At 37.1% G+C, this 23,866-nt stretch overlaps 1 protein-coding gene across 4 annotated transcripts in view; it reads right to left on the reverse strand.

Annotated features, from left to right (window-relative positions):
* The window catches only part of EPS15 (epidermal growth factor receptor pathway substrate 15), a 44,894-nt gene that overhangs the window by 18,910 nt on the left and 2,118 nt on the right, over positions 1-23,866 (reverse strand). For all 4 annotated transcript variants that reach the window (XM_030455036.1, XM_030455034.1, XM_030455032.1 and 1 more), the window contains exons 2-13: positions 17,880-17,921; positions 16,377-16,466; positions 15,986-16,033; positions 14,928-15,023; positions 14,440-14,505; positions 13,860-13,985; positions 13,422-13,481; positions 12,449-12,649; positions 10,838-10,983; positions 9,980-10,139; positions 8,412-8,497; positions 2,249-2,321 (exon numbers count right to left, since the gene is read on the reverse strand). In XM_030455036.1, coding sequence (XP_030310896.1) covers positions 2,249-2,321; positions 8,412-8,497; positions 9,980-10,139; positions 10,838-10,983; positions 12,449-12,649; positions 13,422-13,481; positions 13,860-13,985; positions 14,440-14,505; positions 14,928-15,023; positions 15,986-16,033; positions 16,377-16,466; positions 17,880-17,921 — 1,194 coding nt within the window. The remainder of the gene's footprint in view (positions 1-2,248; positions 2,322-8,411; positions 8,498-9,979; positions 10,140-10,837; positions 10,984-12,448; positions 12,650-13,421; positions 13,482-13,859; positions 13,986-14,439; positions 14,506-14,927; positions 15,024-15,985; positions 16,034-16,376; positions 16,467-17,879; positions 17,922-23,866) is intronic.

A 23,866-nucleotide genomic window follows, 5' to 3' on the forward strand; every position in this document is an offset into this window, starting at 1 on the left:
TTTCACATTTCCCTCTCTCTTCTCTGAATCAGTGTCTCACATGCAGTTTAATTTTTTCCCAACTGATGAAAGCTTTACTATGCTTTGTTCAGGAGTTACTTGTTAACTCTGTAAAACAAAATTCTCTGCTGCCAAGAACATTTAATATGTGAGTTTATTATTCCTGTATTTATAGGAAAATGCTAATCCAAATCCCAGACTAAGTTAAGGACATGGTGACCTATCAATTTCTTGGTCTTTGTTACTCTGACCATAACTTTTCAAGTAAAACAGCCCTTACTCTTTGATGCTAAAGAGCTGGTATTTTAAAAAGAACATTAAAACCTACCAGTATCCTATGTTTTCCCTCCAACTCTTTTGCTGTCTTTGCCTTTTAGTATCTATTTACATAGTTTATAAATTATTTTATAGAAGAAAATCTATCATTCTTTCTCTCCTCCCACACACCCCAGTCTGTCTGCCACACTATGGCTATATTTGAGATTATAATTTGCATCCATGGAAGTAATCCTGGTAATTAAAACCCTGGAGTGTGATGCCATGAAGCTAAGCCTGACTCGAGGTGGTGGATTAAAACAAACTGGTTTTGTACATCTCTTTAGAAATGTCACCATTAGAATAAAACCAGATGAAAAAAACATGATGTAAAGATATTCAGAGGACAGTGGTGACAGATCAAGAAGTTCTATAAAGTTTCCTGAAATATGCAGATCCTCCAACATTCAGGAGCTAGAAAGGCAGCAGAGATAAAGGGCCATCAGTTTAAATAAATGCTGCAGCCATATCTTATTTGATCCTGATGGTTTCTCATTTTTCTGACAAGCCTATAGCAGACTGTTCCTTCTGTGGAGGCCAACAGAACTCTGTAATTCTGTATATAGCAAGTGACAGATAGCTTGTGTCACCACTAAAAGGTTAAGGACCAAAGGCAAATGCTTCCAAGCTGCTCCTCTGGATACAATGCCTTCATTATCCTGTGATGCTGCTGCCTACCAAGCAGTAAACATATGCAGATGACTCTAATACTTTAACAGATAACATTAAAGGAAAGGTTTTCACTTAGCTTTATATACATTTTGTGCAAAGACACCAGAGAACTCAACCTTCACACACACACACAGATTCCAGAACACAGTAACAGAACCATCCTGCCTGCAGCACCAGAAACGCCCAGAAGAATTTTTAACAGTGTGAAAAAGCAACCTGCATGGACGAAAATCACAGACATGGGCAACTTGTGCACGCATTCCTGCAGCTGCTGAACCTGCCTGCCATTGTGACTACCTGATTATCTTCTAAAAGGTCAGACAATTAATTAACATCGAGGCTTTAAGGATATTAAATAGCCAAGCACAAAATTCTCAACAGTTGTAACACATTCCCTCTTTTTCTGCCCCGAGAAAATGCAAAAGTTCTGCATTAGTTTCTCTTAATCAAATACACATTATTTAAAACAAAGATCCTAAAATAAATGTAAGTGATCAGGTAGCACACTGAAGTTTTTTTTTTCTGTTTGATTTTGGTTTGTTTGTGTTTTTTTTTTTTAAGCAGCAACCATAGCTGCTTTTGCAGCTTAAAATTTAACTGAACTATTGCTTTGAAGCATTTAATTCAGGGCTTGGCCAGACTGTCAGCACACTAAACACTGATGCTGACTGGAAAAATTTTCATCTCTGTAAAGCACTTGATTTTAAACATTCTTACTCTGTATTTATTCTGAATATTTAAATATGTCAATATTCTGGAAATTCAATATCATCCTTTTAAATAAAAATCAGATTATTTTTTAAATTCTCTTAAGTTAGGCAGAATTAACTTAAGGCAATATTCCTCCCAAGCTGGTAATTACTGCGACTCTTTAGGAGCCCTGCACACAAACCTTTTTAATTCAACCACTTAGGTTTATTAATTGGCAGTGCTAGAGTGTCCAACTTTAGCTGTATATTAGATAACCTTGCTAAAAATAATTACAGAAAATAAAAATAAGAAATCTATTATTTTGTAATATTTTTTAATTTAAAACTCCATGCAGGCTACATATCCTAAGAGCTCACACCCCACATTCATACAGAAAATATATTTTAAAATACATTCCTTTTTTTTAACAACCATTTTTTTTGTCTTTTTGTAATGATGATCACATCACTGAATATGTGATGTGATCTCAAGACTCAGTAATCCCACTGCCTTTAAAGCACCACATGGTGTAATATCAGGTGTCTGAAGAATAATTTTGTGTCTTATTTACCTGGACCTCACATGTCCTCTGCTTGATGGTATCTTCTTTCTCCTTCAGGTCTTGTTCTACATTATTCTTTTCCCTAGAAGACCAGCAAACAATGCAAGAATACTTAAGAACATCAGCTACAGCAGGTACAGTTATCCAGCCCCCTAAGCCTGTATCTCTCTTTAAATACATAGTGAAACATTAAATACAGAAGAAGGAAGGATTTCTGCTTTCCAAATTATTTGCAAGACAGAAGCCCACACAAGTGTTCTGCATAAAAAAAAACCAAAAAACCCCCCTATCTTTTCATCCAACTGCACTTCAGTGATAAGAATGGCTCAAAAATGGAAGAGGGCGGGTGGGAGAAATCAATGAAATCCTGCCTCCAGTGATCTCACTGTTGCTATGGAGCACTCCTCTAATGAAAACTGCTGGGAAAAGTGGGAGGGATTGCATCAGATTCCATCTCTTAACCCCTGCAAACACAGTAATTCCTATGCTAACAGCAACCAGGACATTTCCAGCAGGCCAATCTAGCTGATTAATTAACTTTCCCTATCAGATTTTAGATATATTTGTTGGTAAGCTCTGTCAGAAGAGCCAAGGCTGTCTTGCTGTTATCAGAAACTCCAGATGTAGTTAATTGCTGTGTCATATCAAATCTGTCTCTACAGACATTTATTTAAGTTTAAAAGTGACTACTGATGACAGGGGAATTTCATCAATAAATTCTTGGCAGTCAGACATAACAATAGCTTGCAAAAAGGAAAAAAACCAAAATGCACAACTCTGAAATGTTACTGTTTTAAATTAAGTCATAAAAGCCTTTATCTCTAGATAGTATATGGCATCTTTTCTCCTTCCACAGAGGAGAAAAGCAGTATAACATATACAGTTTTAACCCTGTCCTCTGTATAGAGATATTTACTTACATAAGGATCTTATTAATAAATTAGCACACATATGAAAAGTTAGATTTTGAACAATGATAGATGTAGCATTTCTAAATTAAATACCATTGTGAAAAGCTATCAAATTGTATTATTTGTACATACTGAAATTAAGATGATTTCATATTTTAATAGCAGCAGACTGGTGATCTATCTAAAATTGTTAATCTTACTGTTTACTCTTACTAAATACAGTAAAAAACATTTCTGTCTCCAAAGTAAAACAGATCTGCTCTAAGTTTTCTTTACTTAAGTTGAGGAATTCCTGATCATTGCTAAACCACGTTCAAGAGAAATTAAAAACAATCCAGATGTCACAGATCTTAAACCAACATTTGCTCTGAAAAATAATGACTACAGATTACATCCTGCTACTATTTATCTCAGTATCTGGTTTAGCAGCACCTCATTGAGTATGCTGAAAGGGAAAGTTTGCATGGAAAGAAAAGGAAAGATGTGGAAAGAGAGGCTTTGAAGAACAAGGCTAAGTTTTTTTATGTGTGAACCTTAAGTTTCATACAATTTCTCACTCTCCATTCATCAGAAAAAAGCATCATGCAATTTTAACCAAACCTTTACCATTTCCATCAAAGCTATAGCACATTCCTCTAGCTCAATAAACCAGTATTTGTGGCATAACTGGATAGCTAAAGCACTGCAACGTGGGGTTGCAACAAGTTCCATTGATCCTGCCTCCTGTACCTTTCCATGAACAAAGGGTCTCAATCTCAATAAAACATTTCCACAGATCTAAGTACAAGTCAGGTTGAAAAACACTTATAAGCCCTCAGACACAGATCAAGCACAACAAACACTCAGGCATATTACTCCTGATGGAAGATAAAAGAGAATAACTGACTAGGTAAGTAAATATTTGTTGTTTTTCCTACTCAGGTATGAAATCTGAGCAGGAAATAGAAATGCAAGCACGTAGGTGTGCTTTAATACACAGTTTTTTAGATGCCTAAGAGACTGTCAGAGGTGAAGACCACTTCCTTTTTATTTCAACAGAAACCAGGTACCTAAACCTTGCAGTCTGGACTATGCTAAACAAGCAACAGGATACAAAACCAACCCCCAGGCAGCTTCCACTGCCCAAATCTCAACACAAACAATGAACTGGAAAACATCAAGTGAAAGAAGTATTGTCAGACAGAACAAGAAAAGCTTAGACAGCAGTCTCAGGAAAGGAAAACAAGCTGAGTGTGTGGAGTCCACAGATAACATATCCCCTCCTCCCCCCCCAGTGATTTGTCTTTGTTTTTAAATAAAAAAAGACAACAAGACAACACAGACCTACTTAATTCACTAAATCTTCTGAATGCCTCCATTTCTTTTACAAACTATCTGGTATGCCCCTGTAGGAATGCTCAGCAACTGAAAGAACCAAAAAGAAGTAACAAAATTGATTTATTGGATATGACAGATCTCAGACTTCCTGGATCATAAAGTCCTTTAGCACACCAGCACTCAAAGAAACCAAAAACCAAAACCAAAATCAACCTTGGTCTTGCCAATAATGGACACTTGGAACCAATTCAAGTCAATTTCTTAAATCAATACAATTTCCCTATCCATTTTATACAGTAATCAGATCAGGAGAATTTTCTATTAAGGAAATCAAAAGCAATGAATAAAAAAATATCCAAACTAATGGTCTGTTTCTCCAATGAAGACACTTCATTATCTAGAATAAAAAAATCTTAGTTTTATATTAATTTGTGAATGAAGTCATTTATAAATGGGAGCCAGCATATTGTAAGTATTTGTGATAGCTGACAACTGAGGAGTCCCCACATCAGTACAGATATCCAAGCCAAATATGAAACAACCCTGGGCAGTGCTTGATGCCCAGCACTTAAAACCACCTCAGTTACAAAAGCAAATAATTATAGTTCTTTTCCATAGTAAGAGGCAGATTACTCCTCATAGAGCTGGTAGCATTATCTACACTCACCATTGGCCAACAATTCTTATTTTCAAATGCATTTGTAATTCTGGGGATTCCTACTGTAGGAGTTTGGCAATGCCAGAAAAAAAATGCCTAGGGTTTTCTTAGCTTCCCATCCCGTTTCTTTCCTCCAGTCTTTTCAGCTGTAATAACTCAGTTACTTCCGAACCAGATGCTGGAAGAAATAATCCAGCCTACATCAAAATTCTTACCATTGATTCAATAAGAAGCTGTAAATTTATGAACTTTGAAGACCTGATGAAAGTGCAGGGCAGGGAGGGGCTGCCTGTTTTTTCTGGAGATATTTTGCTGTTCCTTCTTTTTGAGACTTACCAGCTTTATGGCCCTTTTAACCTGATTTATATTCAGGACAATATAACTGTTGCTGCCCAACATATGTGAAGGATGGCACCTTTGCTGAGAAATACTAAGTTAAGCTCAACTACTTAACATGCTTTGAGAGGAACACAGTGTAGGCAAAGCATTATGAAATGTCACTAATTCATGGGCTGTAGATAGCTTTGAACACACAAAAGCAAAGCAGGGTTTGCAGAGGAAGAAAAAGGTTCTATGGCTAAAAAAAAAGGAATATTAAGAACATCTGGTCTGGCCTCCCACAATCCTGATCAAAAAAGCTTCAAATAACTTTCTAAAAATATGGTGCAACTGGAACAGAACTTAGAGGCAGCAGAGCTGACAGGCTCAAAAGGATGAAGATTCCATAACATCCCCAGGCAAATCATTCCCCCTTTTAGAGAGGAATTATCTTCACTAACAAGTGTTCTGGATTTTATTCTTCATCCTATCCTCAACCTCCACCTTCCTGACAGAGTTTTAATTCAATTGGATTAAAAAGCTACTGACTCCCAGAAACCTTTCCCACACAAACTCTTGAGCCACAATCATATCAGCCCTGTATTCTTTGCTCAGTCTCTCAAAAAGCTGTATTTTCCAGACACTGTCATTCTTCTGAGGCATTTCCTCTGCTGCCTTTTTTTTGTTTGTTATAAAGAGCTCTTCAAAAATAGATTCAGTTTCCATTAATGGGTCTCTCAAATGCAGCTCTCATAGATACTTCTCAATGGAATAATGGACTAGAATTATATTACATGCCTAGTTCAAGAGCTGAACAATATTTCTTGTTTAATAATGAATAAGAATAACTTGAGTTTATCATATAAAATGTAATTTAACTATCAAGACTCAAAGTGTATTTCACCAGTTCTAACAAAAATGGGGATCTGACAAAAATGAAAAAAAGTTTCCTACATTTACTACAAAAAATCTGTTGCTACCTGTACTTAGGGAAGGTACAGAATAGTAACAGTTACTCTGTGACTAAAATAGTGCTTCTATGGTGGCAAAAGGATTTTTAAAATTGAAATATTTATTTTCTTGCAAAAAAAAAAAAAAAAAAAAGAATTTATTTGAGCCACAACTTGCTTCATGGTATTAAGAGTCAGGGAATCACAGAATATTAGGGATTTTAGGGGACTTCTGGAGATCATCTAAGTCCAACCCCATAATCATTCTCACTAAAACCAGACAAACCTCTTCCTGGTATAATTCAGTTTGACAATACAGGTTTAAGCCTCTCATTGTTAATCCAATTCTATTCTGAATCTCTAAATCACATCCAAGTAAATTTCCCCTTTCTAAAAAATTAATACATACTAATAGTTGCCTCTTCAACAATCTAATATTCAAATGTGTGTTAAATAATCAGCCAAGCATATTTGCCACTGAAGAAATGGAAATTCCTTTCCAAAAGCCACTGTTCCTTCATGCCTCACAGTAAGAAAAAGCAAACAGGACACACTGTATGTTGCAAGCCCACCTGCTGAAAACCAACTTCATCTAAGAATTCATGCTAGTGAAAAGTTTATTTCCAAGATACTAATAGAAAATATACATGGTTGTAAATGGTATTTTAAGATAATATAATTGAGAGCCCAAAACTGGAACTAATATAATTTAAAGAACAACAGAGGAAGGCAGAGCTGGGAGTGAGGAGGCAGTGGGAGTAATGAGAGGGAGAATAAGCAGTTGAAGTGAAAAAATATGTATTTAGGAAACAGACTGTGCTTTGACACATTGCCAAATTAAAACCTTCCTACGAGTGACATGAATTAGACAGACAAATTTCATCATGACAAAGCACTCACTTATAAATAGTAGAATTAGCTGTTCTTAATAGAATCCTCAGTACATTTATGAAAGTATCAAAGTAATTACTGAAGAAAAACAGCTGATCTGAATTGAGAGTATGACAAACACTATGCAACACATATGAGCTTGATTTTCTTATTCACTTGAAGTCATCTTCTTAATTACCTTGAAAATAATTAATGGAACCTAAGGGTCTGCAGATGTCTAATTAAAACACTTTTTCTCAGTGCAACAGTTTATTTTACTAAACAGAAGATAAACATGTCCATCTTCCCCACTCTCAAAACCCTAGTAGAGGTTCATATGCAAACTCTTCCCACTCTTTACCCAATGTACCTACTTGACCTCTCCAGTCTCACTTCCTTACTGCCACTAACACAAAGCCCTTAGAATTCTCTCTACAAATCAGAGAACAAACACCAGTTTACACCATGGTTCCAGCATACTTAAGATCTGTTCCATTCTCATCTGCCAATAAAGATGAAAAAGAGAGAATTCTATCTCGGGACGCTGCTATTTATAGAATCATAGAATCATAGAATTGGCTGGGTTGGAAGGGACCTCAGAGATCATCAAGTCCAACCTTTCATCCACTCCCACTGCAGTTCCCAGCCCATGGCACTGAGTGCCACATCCAGTCTCTTTTTAAATATCTCCAGGGATGGAGAATCCACTACTTCCCTGGGCAGCCCATTCCAATGTCTGATCACCCTCTCCATAAAGAAATTCTTTCCAATCTCCAACCTAAACCTCCCCTGGCACAACTTGAGACCCTGCCCTCTTGTCTTGCTGAGAGTTGTCTGGGAAAAGAGACCAACCCCCCCCTGGCTCCAACCTCCTTTCAGGGAGTTGTAGAGAGTGATGAGGTCTCCCCTGAGCCTCCTCTTCTCCAGGCTGAACACCCCCAGCTGAACCACCCAGAAGGCAGGATGGACAGACCCCTCAGTCTTGCTGTTACTAAATGCATTCATCTGAGTAAGCAAAGAGTAGAAGCTTTACAGACATTTCCAGACATGCCAACCATCCACCTGGTTTTCTCTGACACATTGAATTGTTTTTTAAAAACAGTAACAACTGCATCTAAGGCAGCTGTGACAGTTCTTCCTTTACCTACCTCTGCAGGTCTACTATTTCATTGTTTAATGTATCAAGTTCTTTAATTGCAGAAAAATCTGCCACAGAATTCGGTCCTTGAGTACTCTGAAACATAAAAAAACCCCAAAACCTGTTAGTTTATATTTTATGCTGTCCAACAACTTTATTCACTTTACTTTTTGTGACAGCATGATCTTGTAACAACTGTTGGCAGCACTGCATTTCAGCTCTTCAAACCAAAACAGTCCAAATGCTCTATTACCAGAACACAACATAAATCTGATGCATCTACTAATTCAAAGAGTTTGTCTCCTGTGAACTCCTGAAGACATCTTCCACAATCATACAGGACCATCTGATCATACAAAACAAAACTGTTCTAAAATGAGATTTATTTTACAGATAACATTTAGCTTCCTGGCATTCATTTAAGAGTTATTTGGTTTATTTACTACTTCTATATTTGTATTTTTTTCACTTTGGTGACACTCCTATTGCAGAGTAAAGACACATATTAGAAGTGCTTCAAGTGATACTGAGTTAGTTTAACATGAGGCTCCAGAGTGCTGTGCTTTTTCAATAATTATAGCAGAGGCTTTGGAGGATGTTCATTACTAAACCAATAGACAGTAAATATTAGAATAGCAAAGATTCTCTAACCTTGAGAAAGCAGAGTTAACAAACTGACAGAATAATAAGGATGAAAAGCAGAGTGGTGCAGAATGGAAAAAACAGTCCAAACTAGAAAAGAGACATAGAAAGGAAAGCAAACATACAAAAAAGATTAGTAGAGTTGCAAATAAGGCAATTACTTTTTAAAAACAGAATGCTTTTTAAAAACAGAATGTAAAATGAAATTAGATACCAATTACAGAAACTCAAAAGCAGGGCCAAATTTTGAGTTTCATTGTTTCAGGTGCAAATTTCTCATTCTGTTTAAGAAAATTGTAGGATTAGGTCGATGTTTTGCACAACCAAGAAAAGGTAATCCACATCTGACTTTGTGATGTGTGGAGCAAGTAAGAAATTCTGATGACCCCTACCATTCTGATAAATAGAATCTGAACTCCTGTACAGGCCCAGAAATGCACAGCTGATTTTAGATAGATGGAAATCAACAGACTATGCAGACATTTAAACTATCTGTGAAGGATAAAATTATCATTTATTTTTTAAATTTTAAATATATAATTTTAAACTTAATTTTGTTCACAGACTTCTTAAAAAAGAAATGCAAAAAGGGTAATTGTGAACACATTGGAAGAAAAACATTGAACTTGCACATGGTCAAATACAAACTAAAATGTCTTTTGAGATGTAGTATAAAGATATTCTTTCAAAATCGAAACTAATGCTTTCTCAACATAAGATCTCTCTGCTTGGTTGGCCAGCATAATAAATGACAGCTTCATTTTGCAACGTGAATGGAACAGTGTTGTGTCAATACTTTGCACTTAAAAGTTGTTTTCTTTCCTGACATGATGATGAATTTAAGGTATGTCAGTACTTGAGGTATTTCATGCACAGCCTTTGAAACTATCATGCTTTCTTTGAGATTTATGCCAAAAATGCCAAACCCACTCTTACCTTCTGTAAACTGATTGCCCTGTCTGAAGGTGGAACCATCTCTGGAGTCAGAGCCTGAGGTGGATCAATGCCCTTTGTCAGCTTCTGATTAATTAAGTAGAAAGCCAAAGCAAACTGTTCCTTTGAAAGCTTTCCACAGTCCTTTGTGTCACAGAGAGCCCTGTACAGAGATGCACATGAAATAAATCACTATCTCATTTCTGCAAGTACAGCCCTGTTGATTGCACTTATTGCCTGCAACTGCAGTTCCTTATAAATTAAAGAACCTTTCACAATTAAATTAAATTAAAGAACCAACACAATTTCATCTAATTTTCATAAATTAGAACTTATGTTAACTATACCTTGGAAAAACATTTTTCCTGTCAGAGTGCCCAAGAACAGCTTACAGGGGAGAAAGGATTAAAAAAAAAAAACACTGAGTGTCACTACTAACTGAAATGAAAGACAAATGCACTGCAGAACTGAGTGGGCCATAAGTCACATGCTAAGAATTTACACAGGTAATACTCATTACCTGTGTACAGCATCTGTGTTTTGATACACAGCAACATAAAACACAGGGATTTAGCTGAAGTGCAGTATTTGCTCATAACAAGCTGTGTTCAGGTGCTTTACTTCTTTATCTAGATGATGTGTAACATAAACCTGGTTTTTAAACCAGCATTTTTACCTGATTTCTGTCCAGAAGTAGAAGCAAGGGAGTTACCACTGCTTGTACAGAGGCTGTGGTATTATCTACAGAAAGCAAATTTGACTCTCCAGAAATGTCAACATAACACTTTTAATGAAAAGTGCTAGGAAGGAGTGAGAACCATGCCATTAACTAAACAGCTGTCATGGAAAAAAAATCCCTACCAGATATGTGCAAGAAGAGCAGAAGGCAGTCCTGTCTTCAAGAATAGTTCTCTGGCTTCCACACCTGACACAAACCCATCCATGTCCTTGTCAGTTTTCACAAAGATCTCATCATACTTAATTTTGTCTGCAGGCGACACAACCCACTGAAAGGGGGATGGGGATAGAAGGGAAAAAAACCAAAAATAAAAATCACAATACTAAGATACAGGCTGTTCTGTTTTCAGATAGTTATATAATTCATGAACCCATTTAATTGTCCAAAACAGAGATTCACAGAGATCCAGAAGCAAAATATTTACATCAGTGAAGCAGGGAGGCTGACTGAGACTGCCCTGTCTCTTTGTCTAGGTATTAAAAGTCTTCCCTGGAGCCCAGAACCCCTCCCAGCAGGGTCTTGTGCTCATCACTGTGCTCAGTCACAGTCCTGCTTGCTGTCTGGCTCTATCAATTTTATTCCTCTACACAGCTGGAGAGCTTTAGCTGGAGGGACTGAAGACCTGATCAAGCCCAGACTGTTAAGAGTTGGCTCATTCTACATTGTAGAATTTACCTCTGATCAAGGTAAAGATGGGAATTAGAGCTACTCCTGTTATTTCAACAATTTTTCCAAACACTAAGCAACCATTAAGATGGGGGTTTTTTTGTTGTTTCTTTTTTGAGTGAAAATGCCTTCAGGTGCAAATTTGTGAACACTAATTAATTGCAGCATGCAAGGACACTTCCATGAATCCCAAATGGTGCTGCACACAAAACATACACCAAAGCTCACCCAAAATGCCATCACCTTGCAATACACAAAGCAAGACTTACCCAGTGATCTGCCAGATGAAACTCATGGCACCCCCAGGATTAAGAAGCCAGTTTCTTACTGAATAATCGAATATGAGTACCCAAAAGTCCAAGCAGTATCTTATGCATTAAGTACTACTGCTCCTACTTTAGATCCTCTTTTCAATCTTTTCTTATTTTGAATTGAATAAGGAAGTTATAATCTATGTGGAAAGACATTTTCCCAAATTTTGCATTCTAAATAAGATTATTTCAGGGGTGGAAGGCATCATGTTTTTTAACAACTGCATTTGAAACAAACACTGTATCTCATGTGATTAGATGGATATGCCAGACCTTTTGTCTCCTTTTCCCAAATCTTGCATTTATCTATTCCATTTTCTTTAATGTCTTCTTCAAATTGCAGGCATGTGCACACATACAACTGCACATAGATTCCTGTCACAATTTGTTTAATGAACTTCTCTTCAGCCAGAAGACTTAGGTTCTGAAGATGTAAACCTGGACTACATTTTTAAACTGTTTTCTTAATATTCTGACCTCTGCATTGTGCTTGATGCCTCAAAATAATTTATCTTTAAAATATCCTCAATATATTTACTGAATAATATTCTTTTATCCAACTGTTCATCTCTGAAGGCATCAAGAAAAAGCAGAAGGTAAACTCTGTACCTTTCCACACAGTCTTCCCATCAAATTCATCAGCCAATGAATAAGACAAGAAAACAAAAACCTCTATCAACTCTTCACACAGGCAGCATCCAAAACACAGCATTAAGAGCAGAAATCTTGTAATCCCAAGTAACTTTGGAATTATACCTGTGATAATGGTGTTTTGGCAGCTAAAATGCCTACAGGTGGCAAGGACTGATGAGAATCTTTTGTAGATGTCGAAGGTGCAATTAATGGCATTGCTCCAGGAACACTAATAGGTTTTCTCTTGGATGGTGGCACCAAAGCTGCAGGCAAGGACATTGGCACTGGTTCTTTCTCCAAAGCACAGTACACCAAAAACATGGCCTGAACAAGAAAACAAGGGGTGTGGATGTAAATATGCAACAGTTTAATTTGTAAAAATTAAAATCAAAGGTTGGCTTTAGTGCCCCCCAGGAGAAAAAGGTCACAGTACTTTTCCAGGATTCTTGCAACACAGAATGCAGTTAAGATATTTTGTTAGTTTTTCCAAACTTTTCAATTTAGGTTTGATATTTCTCTGTGTAAAATTGACACTTCTCTCCTCCAGAGTGAATGTTTAATTCCTTCCTCTTCACTTACATGCAAAAGCAAGCTGAAAGCTGATGCATGGTTACTATTGCATTCAAGACTTACAGTCTTCAAAAGCAAGAACCTCCCACTCTCTTCTCACTTGCCATCTCCTGGGCAGAGGTGAAACTTATTTACTGCTTCTCACATTATTTCATCAATCCTGGCATTAACAGTGTTAGATTTCTAACCTGCTATGAACTTCTGAAGAATTTATACATTCCTTTAAAACTTTCCTCAAAGGCATCTTGAGGCACTTGGGTGTGACAGACACTGAAGGTTAAGGTAAAACTTATTCAGTGCAAACATTCAGTATCTCATGGGGAAAAATCACAGTTTTTAATGGCTCAGCCCAGAAAGAGCTATTGCTGTGTAACTAGACAGAAACATTAACTAGTAGGAAAACTTGATTAAGCTATCTGAAAAAAGACAATAAATTACACAAGCAGTCAAAAATTAATACACAAAGAATCTATTTTAAAGCTTTGCCATTAGGCTTTCAAAATTCCAAGAGGCAGAAGATACTTACAACTGCAAACTCATCCCGATCCAACATTCCATCACGATCAATATCACTCAATTCCCACACCTACCAACAAAAATCAGAACACATCTTTGTATTTTGCCTAAACTGCAGCACCTTCCTATTTAAAACATCATTACAAACAAATGTGGGAATAGCCTCCCCCCACCATATCCCAAATTCTATTAAGATGAAAAGCCTCAGCTTGCAGTGAGCAACATAACATTCATACAAGCCATGCAAAAGCTGAGAGCTTGTTAAATTGGAGACAGAGTGCACTGATGGTACCCAGCCCCAAACCAAGAGCCAAAGAGTACTGTGGCTGCTCTGTGAGACAGTATTTAATAGTCAGGCTTATCACTACAAATCTTGAATTTGAAAAGTTAAAATTGCTGAGTGTAGTAGTTATTATTAGTGAATTAATAAGTGAAAAGATATTCTTACTCGTCCTAAGATGTCCACTGGCAGTTTTGAGTTGAGGAGTACAGGTTTCACCTTGTCCCCTGACAAGAGTCCATTCACAGGATTGAGGCTGTCAAAAATAGCATCATACTTGGCCTTGTCTTCCAGCTGCAGGGGAAGAAGAAAATTACTACTTATGGCAACAGTCACACTCGTAGGCTAAGAAGCAGCAGCTCTTGCAAAAGTATTAACTTTCAATTAAAGGTAGTTGGAATCACACAGGTTATGGTTCCTGATGTTTAAAATGAAATAGAAAAAAAAGCTATTATTTCTAAGTCAGCTAGAAACTCGTCCAAAATCCTGTGAAATTTAGACTTCAATTATTGTCATAGTTTCAGGTAACTATTCCCAAAAAATCACATTTCTAAGGAAAAAAATATTTCCCAAAGGATAAATCCTTTTATCAGATTAGGTCTATTATCCCAATTACAGATTTGACATTAATGGCAATTTATCATTCTTTATAAAACACAGCTACCAGTGTACATTATGTTTTTCTCAGACTGATGTTTTCTTGCAAGTCACATCATAGTTCTAGGGAATAACCTGATCTTTAGTTTACCTTAACAGCCCAGGGTACATCACTCGATGCTGTTCCACTGAGTAGCAAAGGACTGCTAGTGTCAGTCTAAAGAAAAACAGGAAAAAAAAACCCACATTAAAAGAGAAAATGTTCTGACCTTGCAAAACTACTCCCTTATTTGAAAAAGTGCTCCTTTTCAAAGCTAGAACTGCATTTTAGTCACTCATACCTTAGTTAAGGAAAACAAAATATACAGCAAGAAATTTTAATTGTTTCTTCCACTAAGGACAACACTAACAGAAGAAATGTCATGTATATTCAAACTACACACAAATTTATATTCAAATCCCCACTAGAACATGTAGCACCTTATTCAATATTGCTTATTTTCCCCTATTGTAGGGCCTTGTTGCCCCACAACATCACTTTCAGATGTGTTTGGTATTTATACCAAACCTTCCTAATTGTTCACTTAAAAGCAGTTCTTATTAATGAGTTGATATGTTCAATTAAAAAAGAAATCTTACAAATCTTGGTGGAGGAACAGGCAAATTAAGACTACTCAGGGAAACATCCAATCCATTCTGTGCACATGCTACAAGTCGTAAAGCCACAAAAAATTCCTACAGGAAAAATGAAATTTTAAAGGATTTATTATATGAAAATACTAAAAATTCAGAAGAATTATGAGCTTCTATGGCATTGCTACATATACAAAGGGTTGCAAATGGCTTCAAAAGGGGTCACAAAGTGACAGAAAGCAGCAGTAAGCAACCACTGAACTCCTCCGGTGAGGCAAAGTTTGTAATTACAATCTCCAGGCAGTGAGCAGCTTCCTGGCTAGGGCAGCCAGTTCTCAGCACTCACTTCTATAGCAAAGCACTGAAAATTGAAGGTAGCAACTACAGCTGTTAATCTTGGAGGTTCTGAGTTGATCCTGAAGGTGGCAGTTGAGGGAGAAGGAGGAAAGAAAGGCAGAGCAGATGAGCAAAATGACCCAAAAGAAATCTGAAAAAAAAGATTGTTTATAGATGCTACAAGTTCCCCTTTTCCTCTCATGAGATGAAGCAGACAGCTCTCCACAGGTTTGCCAAACTAACTACAAACTAAAGAGCAAAGGCACATTAGAGCTTCTCAGTAGCATGACTGATAGGCAAAAGTCTGACTGCTCAGAACAATCCCAGAAAGAATGTACTAGTGTCAAGTCCACCAAAATCAGATAAATAAGAACGTTTAAGGCTTTGATAGAACTTTAATTACTGCATTAAGTTTCCTCCAAGATCAAGAGGAAAAGTCACCTCTATAGTAAACACATTAAACCCTCAAGTTACTTCTCAGGATACTGTATTGCACAGCTCTACAGCAACTCCTTTTATGAGCTGAAGAAAAAGTGACAAGGTAGCTGAAAGCTGCTTCAGTTACTGCAGCTTACACTGAAGTGGGAAATATATATTAGTTCCAATTGAAAAAATCTGAAAAAATTAGTTAGAAACACTGCTTTCCTGAACCAGAAATCTTAACTTTATCTTATTTCAAGGCTTGCTAATGGTTAGAGTAACTTCATACATCACACAAATAATCATACCTGTTTGCTCAGGATACCTTTTCCATCAGTATCAGCTAAGTCCCAAATCTAAAACATAAAAATAACAGAAACAAAGTGTTCCACAGCAATGAGAGGAAGCTGGCAAGTTCTCACTGTATTTAACAATATATTCATGGATCAAAGTTTAGGTCTTAGCTTTCATGACAGCATTTATTTGTGGGGACAAATTTGAAAATTGTTTTAAATTTCCACCACAAGCTGCACACATAGGAGAATAAGCAAGGATATTGAAGTTGGAAACTACAGGACAACACAACTGAAAACACATTAGAGAAAACCACATATCCTGTAGTACCACTAAGTTTTTTAATGTACACAGGATACTAACTGAGGCAAGAGACAGGATAATCAAGAAACTCTCATTAAATACCTTTCCAAGTACCAAATCTGTCAATCCAGACTTTTTCAAGAAAACAGCTGCATCAGATGCTAGCACTCTTCCAGAATTAGCAGAATCAACCTGGGAGGAGAAAAAAAAACCCTGACATGACAAACCAGCTTTTGAATTAATGCAGCTTCTTTACAAAGGCTCTCAAAGGGGTAGCAAAAATCAGCGTTCCAGTTAACACACAATCCAGTTAACACAATCACTTTAAGAACAAACACCAGATTTTTTCTACAAATGAAAAATTTCTTTTCATTAAAAATTTTGCTACAATAAGCTGAAGACATTTGGATTAGTTGTTCCAGATTTCATATTAATAGGCAGGCTTTGGCAACCATTTCAAACTGCTACTCTCCTTTGGTGGAGAGAAACCCTTGTTAAAGGTAAAATAGAAAGCTCAAACTTTTCAGGCTGATCCACTTTAATTGCTGTTTTATGTGCTTGATAATGGGATTAATCCTCTGACCACAATCAATGGGCAGAAATTATGGTCCTCTCTCTTCCCCAGCATATAAATTTACATTCTAATTTTATATGCCCAAAAGATGTTCCTAAATGAAGAGGCCATATACACTATATTCTGTCTTAATACAGACAGGAACATTACCAGTTGCATAAAAGTAAAAAACTTCCTGTAAGGTTGGTTTTTTACAGGGTTCATCAATTACTCATCAGGTTTTTCTGTTAAAAAAATAACCTATTTTAAGTGTTTAATAGTCATTAATTCAGTTAGCATTTCCTTAAAAGTTTTCCCATGCTCAATGTTTGTACAGAAACCTATTATGCAGAGGACACAAAATATTAACTATCACAACTATTACAGAGTAGTTGAAACAACTGGTTTTTCACAAAAGATGAAGGAATTAGGAATTAACACATCTGATTTTTTGCTGGGCTTAAATATAAAAGACAGGTGATAATTAGAATTTGCACTATTATGTTTTAATTTTATACATATTGTATTCTGTTTTAAAAAATTACATCTGTTGAGTGACACTGCAAGAACTACACACATTATTTTGGCCCTCAGTGGCCTTCCACCCAAATTTCACTCCTTACAGCATCCTGTATGAGCCTCTGGGGATACTCAGAGAGCTGCAAGTTTTGCATAACACTGACTGCACAACAAACACAAGAAATTCAGCTTCACTTATAAAAAGGAACAAAGAACATACAACTACTGTATTTTGCAAGAATTTACTCCATCCCAAGAGCTAATGGTTTGTTGTAACTGTAAAGAGATGTGTGACACACATACAAACCTGGCAGTTCCCTAGCAAAGGAAGTTCTCACAACCAACATTAAATTTATACTGATACAGCTCAGACCTAAGTGTTAGTTACTATAAAAATATATTTTAAAGCAGCATAACATCCCTTGAACTTTTACTGTTTACACACTGTTGGCCATGCTGCAGTCCATAGCAAAAGATCAGTCTTCCTTTTAAATACAAAATAAAGTCAGTTCTCTCAATCAGACCACACATACCTGTCTGTAGAATTTCTCATACACAGGATTTGCACTCGACAGCTGTAAAAGAGAGAGAGACAGAGTGAGAATTAACAAAAAAGATCCATATTTCAATTCCCCTCTTCCAGGATAAGTAAAAATATAAACCACTTTTTTTACTGCTCTTCAAAGAAGCCCTAAACATCCATGTAACTCCACTTATTCTATAAAATTATGAGGAGTATGACACCTCTTGATGCTCTAACTTTCAGAGGACTGACTTCTTGTTTTGATGTCAGTGACGCTCCCCCTATCAGATTACCATCAGGCAGGTCACCAGGTTAGGCAGCATGACACCAGAATTCTTAAGCAAGATCATCTACAGGCAAACGAAACCTGAAACTATATATGCAAGGAAGTGTTCTCTAATTAGAGTATAAAGCAAAATAATTTTATTTCATTACCAATTACATCATTTAGAATTTCATGTCAGATGCAATTAGTCTGTAAAATTTTCAGGTATCTGAATTAACTCCTGGGTTCACAACTAAATCCACAGCAATTGCTACCAAATTAAGAGAGTAATATTTTAACTTAGGTTTTTGTAACATGAAACCTTGCCACAGATAACTTCTGCCTTAATTCCACTGCCACCTACCAGATATTCAGTGCTCACTTAAACTTAGGTAGACAAGGATAAAAACCAGCTTCTTTGGAAAACTGCTATTTCTTTATTAATGTATTTTTCAACTATTCTTAGAAACTTTAAAAAAGCCCAAGGCCTGAAACAATGCAAAACCTAATTATCTTTCCAACACCAAATACCCAAGAGATTCCCAAGAAACGTACTGTTAGAGACATTTCTCTTTACCAACATAAAAACAGACACAAAATCAGATACTTTTTCATAAAGTCCATGTTGTCTAAACCAAAGATTGTGTGTGCACAACTGGGTGCATTTATGCAGAGGATAACAGCAGAATTATCACAATGTGTTGCCCTTGCAAACCCAGCTGGAACAACCAACGTAAGGAAGTTACCCAGTAGACCAAAAAAAACCCCAAACCACTTAACTTGAAATATCATCCAGAAAAAGAATTCTCCCTCTTAGGAGGAATCTGATTCCTCTTAATATGAAACAGCAATATGAAAGGATTCAGTGTGGAGGAGGCTGAGGGGAGACCTCATTGCTCTCCACAGCTACCTGACAGGAGGGTGTAATGAGAGAGATGTTGGCCTCCTCTCCTTGGTGACCAGGGACAGGACAAGAGGAAATGGAGTCAAGCTCCACCAGGAGAGGTTCAGGTTGGATATCAGAAAAAATTTCTTCACAGAAAGGGTGGTTAAACATAGGAACAGGCTGCCCAGGGAGGTGGTGGAGGCAGCATCCCTGGAGGTGTTCAGAAGACAGGTAGATGAGGTGCTACAGGGGATGGCTCAGTGGTTTGGGGTTGAAGGGGTTGGGGTTGACGATCTCTAAGAGGTCTTTTCAATCTTGATCCTATGATCTTAAAACACAGGGTTTACAGATCTTCTATGAGCTGAATCCAACAAGGTAGCTTCTTCAGCTTTAATTTTAGGTTTTCATTGAAATATGGAAACCTACAATATTCTAGGTATTCATACAGATGCAGAAAATACTTTACTACAATGTTTATAAATGATGACAGCTTAAATAAAACCACATACATTTTCCTATAGCAACTGCTAATACAATGGCTTTTTTGGCAAAGCACTTCTATGTTCACAGATGCTCCTTATCAAAGAATATTAAGAGGGGAAGTTTGGTAGAAACCAGGGGATTAGTGTGATCCTGTTCAACAAGAGAAAGTATGCAGTATCACCAGAACATCCTGGAAGATAAAATTATTGAGAACTGTAGTGAAATGAGGCAACCAGGTGCCACTAATTGCCAGGGAGTGAGCATGAGCTTGTGTCAAGCCCACCTGTGCCTGATTAGGGTGGGCCCCCACTGCGCATGAGCAGGACCAGGGGGCCAATAAAAGGGAGTCCACCCTAATTGGGCACAGGTGGGCTTGACACAAGCTCATGCTCACTCCCTGGCAATTAGTGGCACCTGGTTGCCTCATTTCACTACAGAGAACAGCTAGAAATTACAGAACTTCCATTCAGACCTTGGCATCTGCTTATTCAGCAAGTACAATACCCAAAAGACACCCAGATTCTTCTAAAACCTCACAGCATTTCTGATTTTCTAGTTGTTTTCCTGTTGTTTGGATGGGTTTTGTTGGGAAGGGAGAAGGCAGAGGTGGAGATGGAAGGGGGCTGGTGAGTTTTGGCTTGTTGAGGGGTTGGGGTGGGAAATGCTTCTTGCATAGCCAGACATAAAAAATTACATATGCTGGGAAAGTATCACTGGTATCCACTGCAATAGCTCCACTTATTTAGCTTAACCTTGCTCTGACTTTGCTCTGGTACCCAAAGTCTTTTACTATTTCAGCCATCAACTAAAGTGGGCCTTTACACATCCCCCAAAATAGCCTGATTAAATATCTTCAAGTTTTGCCAGACTTCTGACCATGCTAACACAAAAATAACACCCTTTGAATCACTTCCCAGCATGCTCCAAAGAGTATTTTATTTTCTTAAATAAACCTCAAATGCTGTACGTAACAACTCAACTACACTTGAAATAGCCATCTACAAGGGCAGTTCTAAATACTCAAGTATTTTAATCACTAAGTAATACTTTGTTATAACACTAAAGTAGAGGCAGAGAATCAAAACTATGAGCAGAAAACCAGAACAGAGGGTTCTGGATACATTTTAAGTTATCAATTGTCACACATCATCCCTCTTGCCCAATATCACCCTTTCTTCAGCCAAATATTTCATTATTGCAGCCAAACAGATCACTCCTGGACAGGAAACATTGTGTTGAAGCCCTGCAATGAAAACACTAAGTGCAAAACATTTTTTTTTTATTCTCAGTACTTAAGAGTACAAGCCAGTAATTCTTATTTCTTTCATTAGTCTTTCCAATATTCACATTACCATCAGTAACACTGCAGCAACTGGAATTTCCTGTGACAGCAAATAGAATAATAATAGTAGAGAAGTTTCTCAGGCTATGTTACAAGTAACAGACTTGGTTTTCCTTCAAAATATACACCCTGATAAAACAGCAAATACAAATATAGTCTATGATACTCTTCTGAAATAATGAGAAAAACACCACTCCACGCCTCTCAAAGTGCTGCTGTAGAATTTACCTAGCAACATTCTTTTTGTGGGATTTGTAACAACCAATTGCAGAGAGCCAATTCAACTTGGTTTTGATGCAAAAAGGAGGGAGGGAGAAAAGGTCAGATTCCAGAGTACAAAAATAGAAATATATTTATTATGACTCCATTTAAAACTTTATCACTTCACAAGAGTTGAGTCTGCTCTAGTAATTACAACCTTTGTTACAAACCTATGAACTTTAGAATACTAATCTAGGAAAAAAAAAATACCTTTAAGGACACCAGTCTTTTTCATCTTCTGTTGTCAATCAAGTCTTTATATCCCCATGTTTTCACCCCTCTGGCACTTCTGCATTTAAGTGTAATGAGATGTTACTACCAGTCTGTCCACCCCATCCGTCCACAAATGGTTTAAAACCAAATGATTAAAAAGCTGTCCCTTGAGAAAAACTACAATAACTATGAAAATATTTTGCCCTCCAACACAAATGAGACAGAAAGGGCTATTATATCCTGATTAAAATCCAAAATACTGTACTCTGTCATGATGCAGAGCTCCATGATTCATGTTAAGGAGTTGCCAAGCCAAACAACACAATCTGATCCTAAACGTTCTTCACGTAGTCAGCCAGCCAAAAAGCAGGTAAGTTTAAGGCAAGATAGTTTCTTACAGTGTTCTTTGCAAAAAATAATCAACTTGTCTCTTTTCCCCCTATTCTTTTACTGTCTTATCTGAAGCATTTCCTGGTAAAGATTTTTACCAGTTACCATTATATAACTAAGCACATCTCCTATAGCAATAAAAGAAAAAAAAAAAAAAAAAAAAAAGATTGACTCAACATTTTTATGCAGATATTACCAAGTACTTCAAAATTCAGCACTTTCATTCCTATTGAACAGCTCAAGCACGCATAAAAACCCTGCCATCTTCTCTCTGCATGGATGTCTGTCACTGCATAATTAAGAATGATTTGAGTTAATTTTCAAATTTCTACAGAAAACCTCCTCCATCTTCAAATCAGTATTGAACAAGGCCTGCATAACATGAAAAAGAATCTCCACTGCCTTTCTAGATGCAGCTCCTCTCTAACAAGGTTGATGCAATATCAAAAAAGAAGAAAAAAAAAAGTTCTATCTACTTTAGGAGCAGTCAGCCTCCTCTGTAGACAAGTTTAAACACACACACATGCTCTCAGTTTTCCTCTTTTATCATGGGGGACAGAAAGAGGAACAGCAGAACTCTCACTCAAATAAGCAGAACAAATTAGGGCTCATTTTATCCTGTCACTGATCACCCCCCTAAAAATATTCAGAAATTTTCCACAGACGTCAAAACCTTTGGCTTTACATGATATATAATGTATATGAGTGCCATTAATACCATATTTAGATCCTACACATTCCCATAACAAGATGTTCATCCTGGCAATGCATGGATCAGACAGGTACCCATCTAGCTCAGCCTCACTTGCAATATTTGATGCTTCCTCCAACACCACTGCACAGCATTCAGGACTCTGTGACACAAGACAAGTTTAAACTGAGACTTCCAGTTAAATAGGACCCAAAATGGCATTGTACTACTTTGTCTTGCATACCAAAGCAGCCCATAACTACCATGCTTTTCACTAAAAGCATTTCATTACATCAGGAAGACAAACACTACAAGTTATCTTCCTGTTCCCCCTGAATTTCTCTTTACAGTCCCTCCTTAGGGCCTCTCCCCTCCTTAGTCCCACAGGGGCAGATTTTGAGAATAAACCACAAGTTGAATCTTCAAGAGCAACAAGAAGTTTTGGGATGTCCATATTACAGCAGCTTTTAACAAACACATCCTCCCCACTCTCAAAATGCTTTTTCTGCATCTTCAGTTTTCTGTTTCTTCTCTCAAAGTTAAACAAGCCAGATAAATAACCACCTTTGGAAGGTCAAAAATACAATTTCTCATATTTGCTACAGTTTACTTCAAGTTTCCCAATAAGAGATGACAATGTGTGAGATAGGAACAGTTCCCTCTCACTGATGCTGCTCTCACTTGTTTCCAAACTAACAGCAACCACAATAAAACATTCATTTGGTCGATATTTCCTTAGAAGTTGCCTATTAAATTCATAATTAAGCTCAGGCCACAACACTTAACAAGCAAATGCAAGTGGCAACAAGATGCTGTAGAATGGGTTCAAAATGGAGAGATAAAAGATACTTCAGATTATTACTAAATTGGGGGGAGGAGAGGGAGATAATCACCTTCATTTTACAACACTCCTTCAAGCACACTTAGTGTAATAAATTTCACTGCAGCTACAGGATCCTGAAATATTTTTACGTATCAGCCAACAGAATACAATTAGCTCTAAAAAGTTTCAAATTACTTGAACAGAGCTTTGATATTTAAATAAAGGATGCCCAGCCCTCTCAGGCACTGCAGCTGCAAAGTCATCTGAAAATACCCCAGTCTCATTTGGAAATACCCAACTTCCCAGCCGTGTTAAACCCCAGTCAAACACGGGAAGGGAAAAAGAAAACTGCATGCAATTGTGAACTTGATTTCAGGTGAATATGGCTCTTTGTCTCTGCATGTGGCCTACACCAGAAAGTACCAATCTGCATATTTTTTATTGCTGATGTTAGTAATTGAGATAACTGCAGCCACCAAAGGCACCCTCCACCCCTGTACTGTCATTTTCACTTCCCTCTGCTCATCTGAACAGATTTAGAGCACTTAAAAATTTGCTATGACTTTTCATAACCCTGAAATTCCAGAAGTTAGACCCTACATTGAAGAAATTATCTTTAGGCTTGCTTGGCTTTCAAATACAA

The sequence above is a fragment of the Calypte anna genome, chromosome 8, assembly GCF_003957555.1.
Source record: "Calypte anna isolate BGI_N300 chromosome 8, bCalAnn1_v1.p, whole genome shotgun sequence".
Lineage (NCBI taxonomy): Eukaryota > Metazoa > Chordata > Aves > Apodiformes > Trochilidae > Calypte > Calypte anna.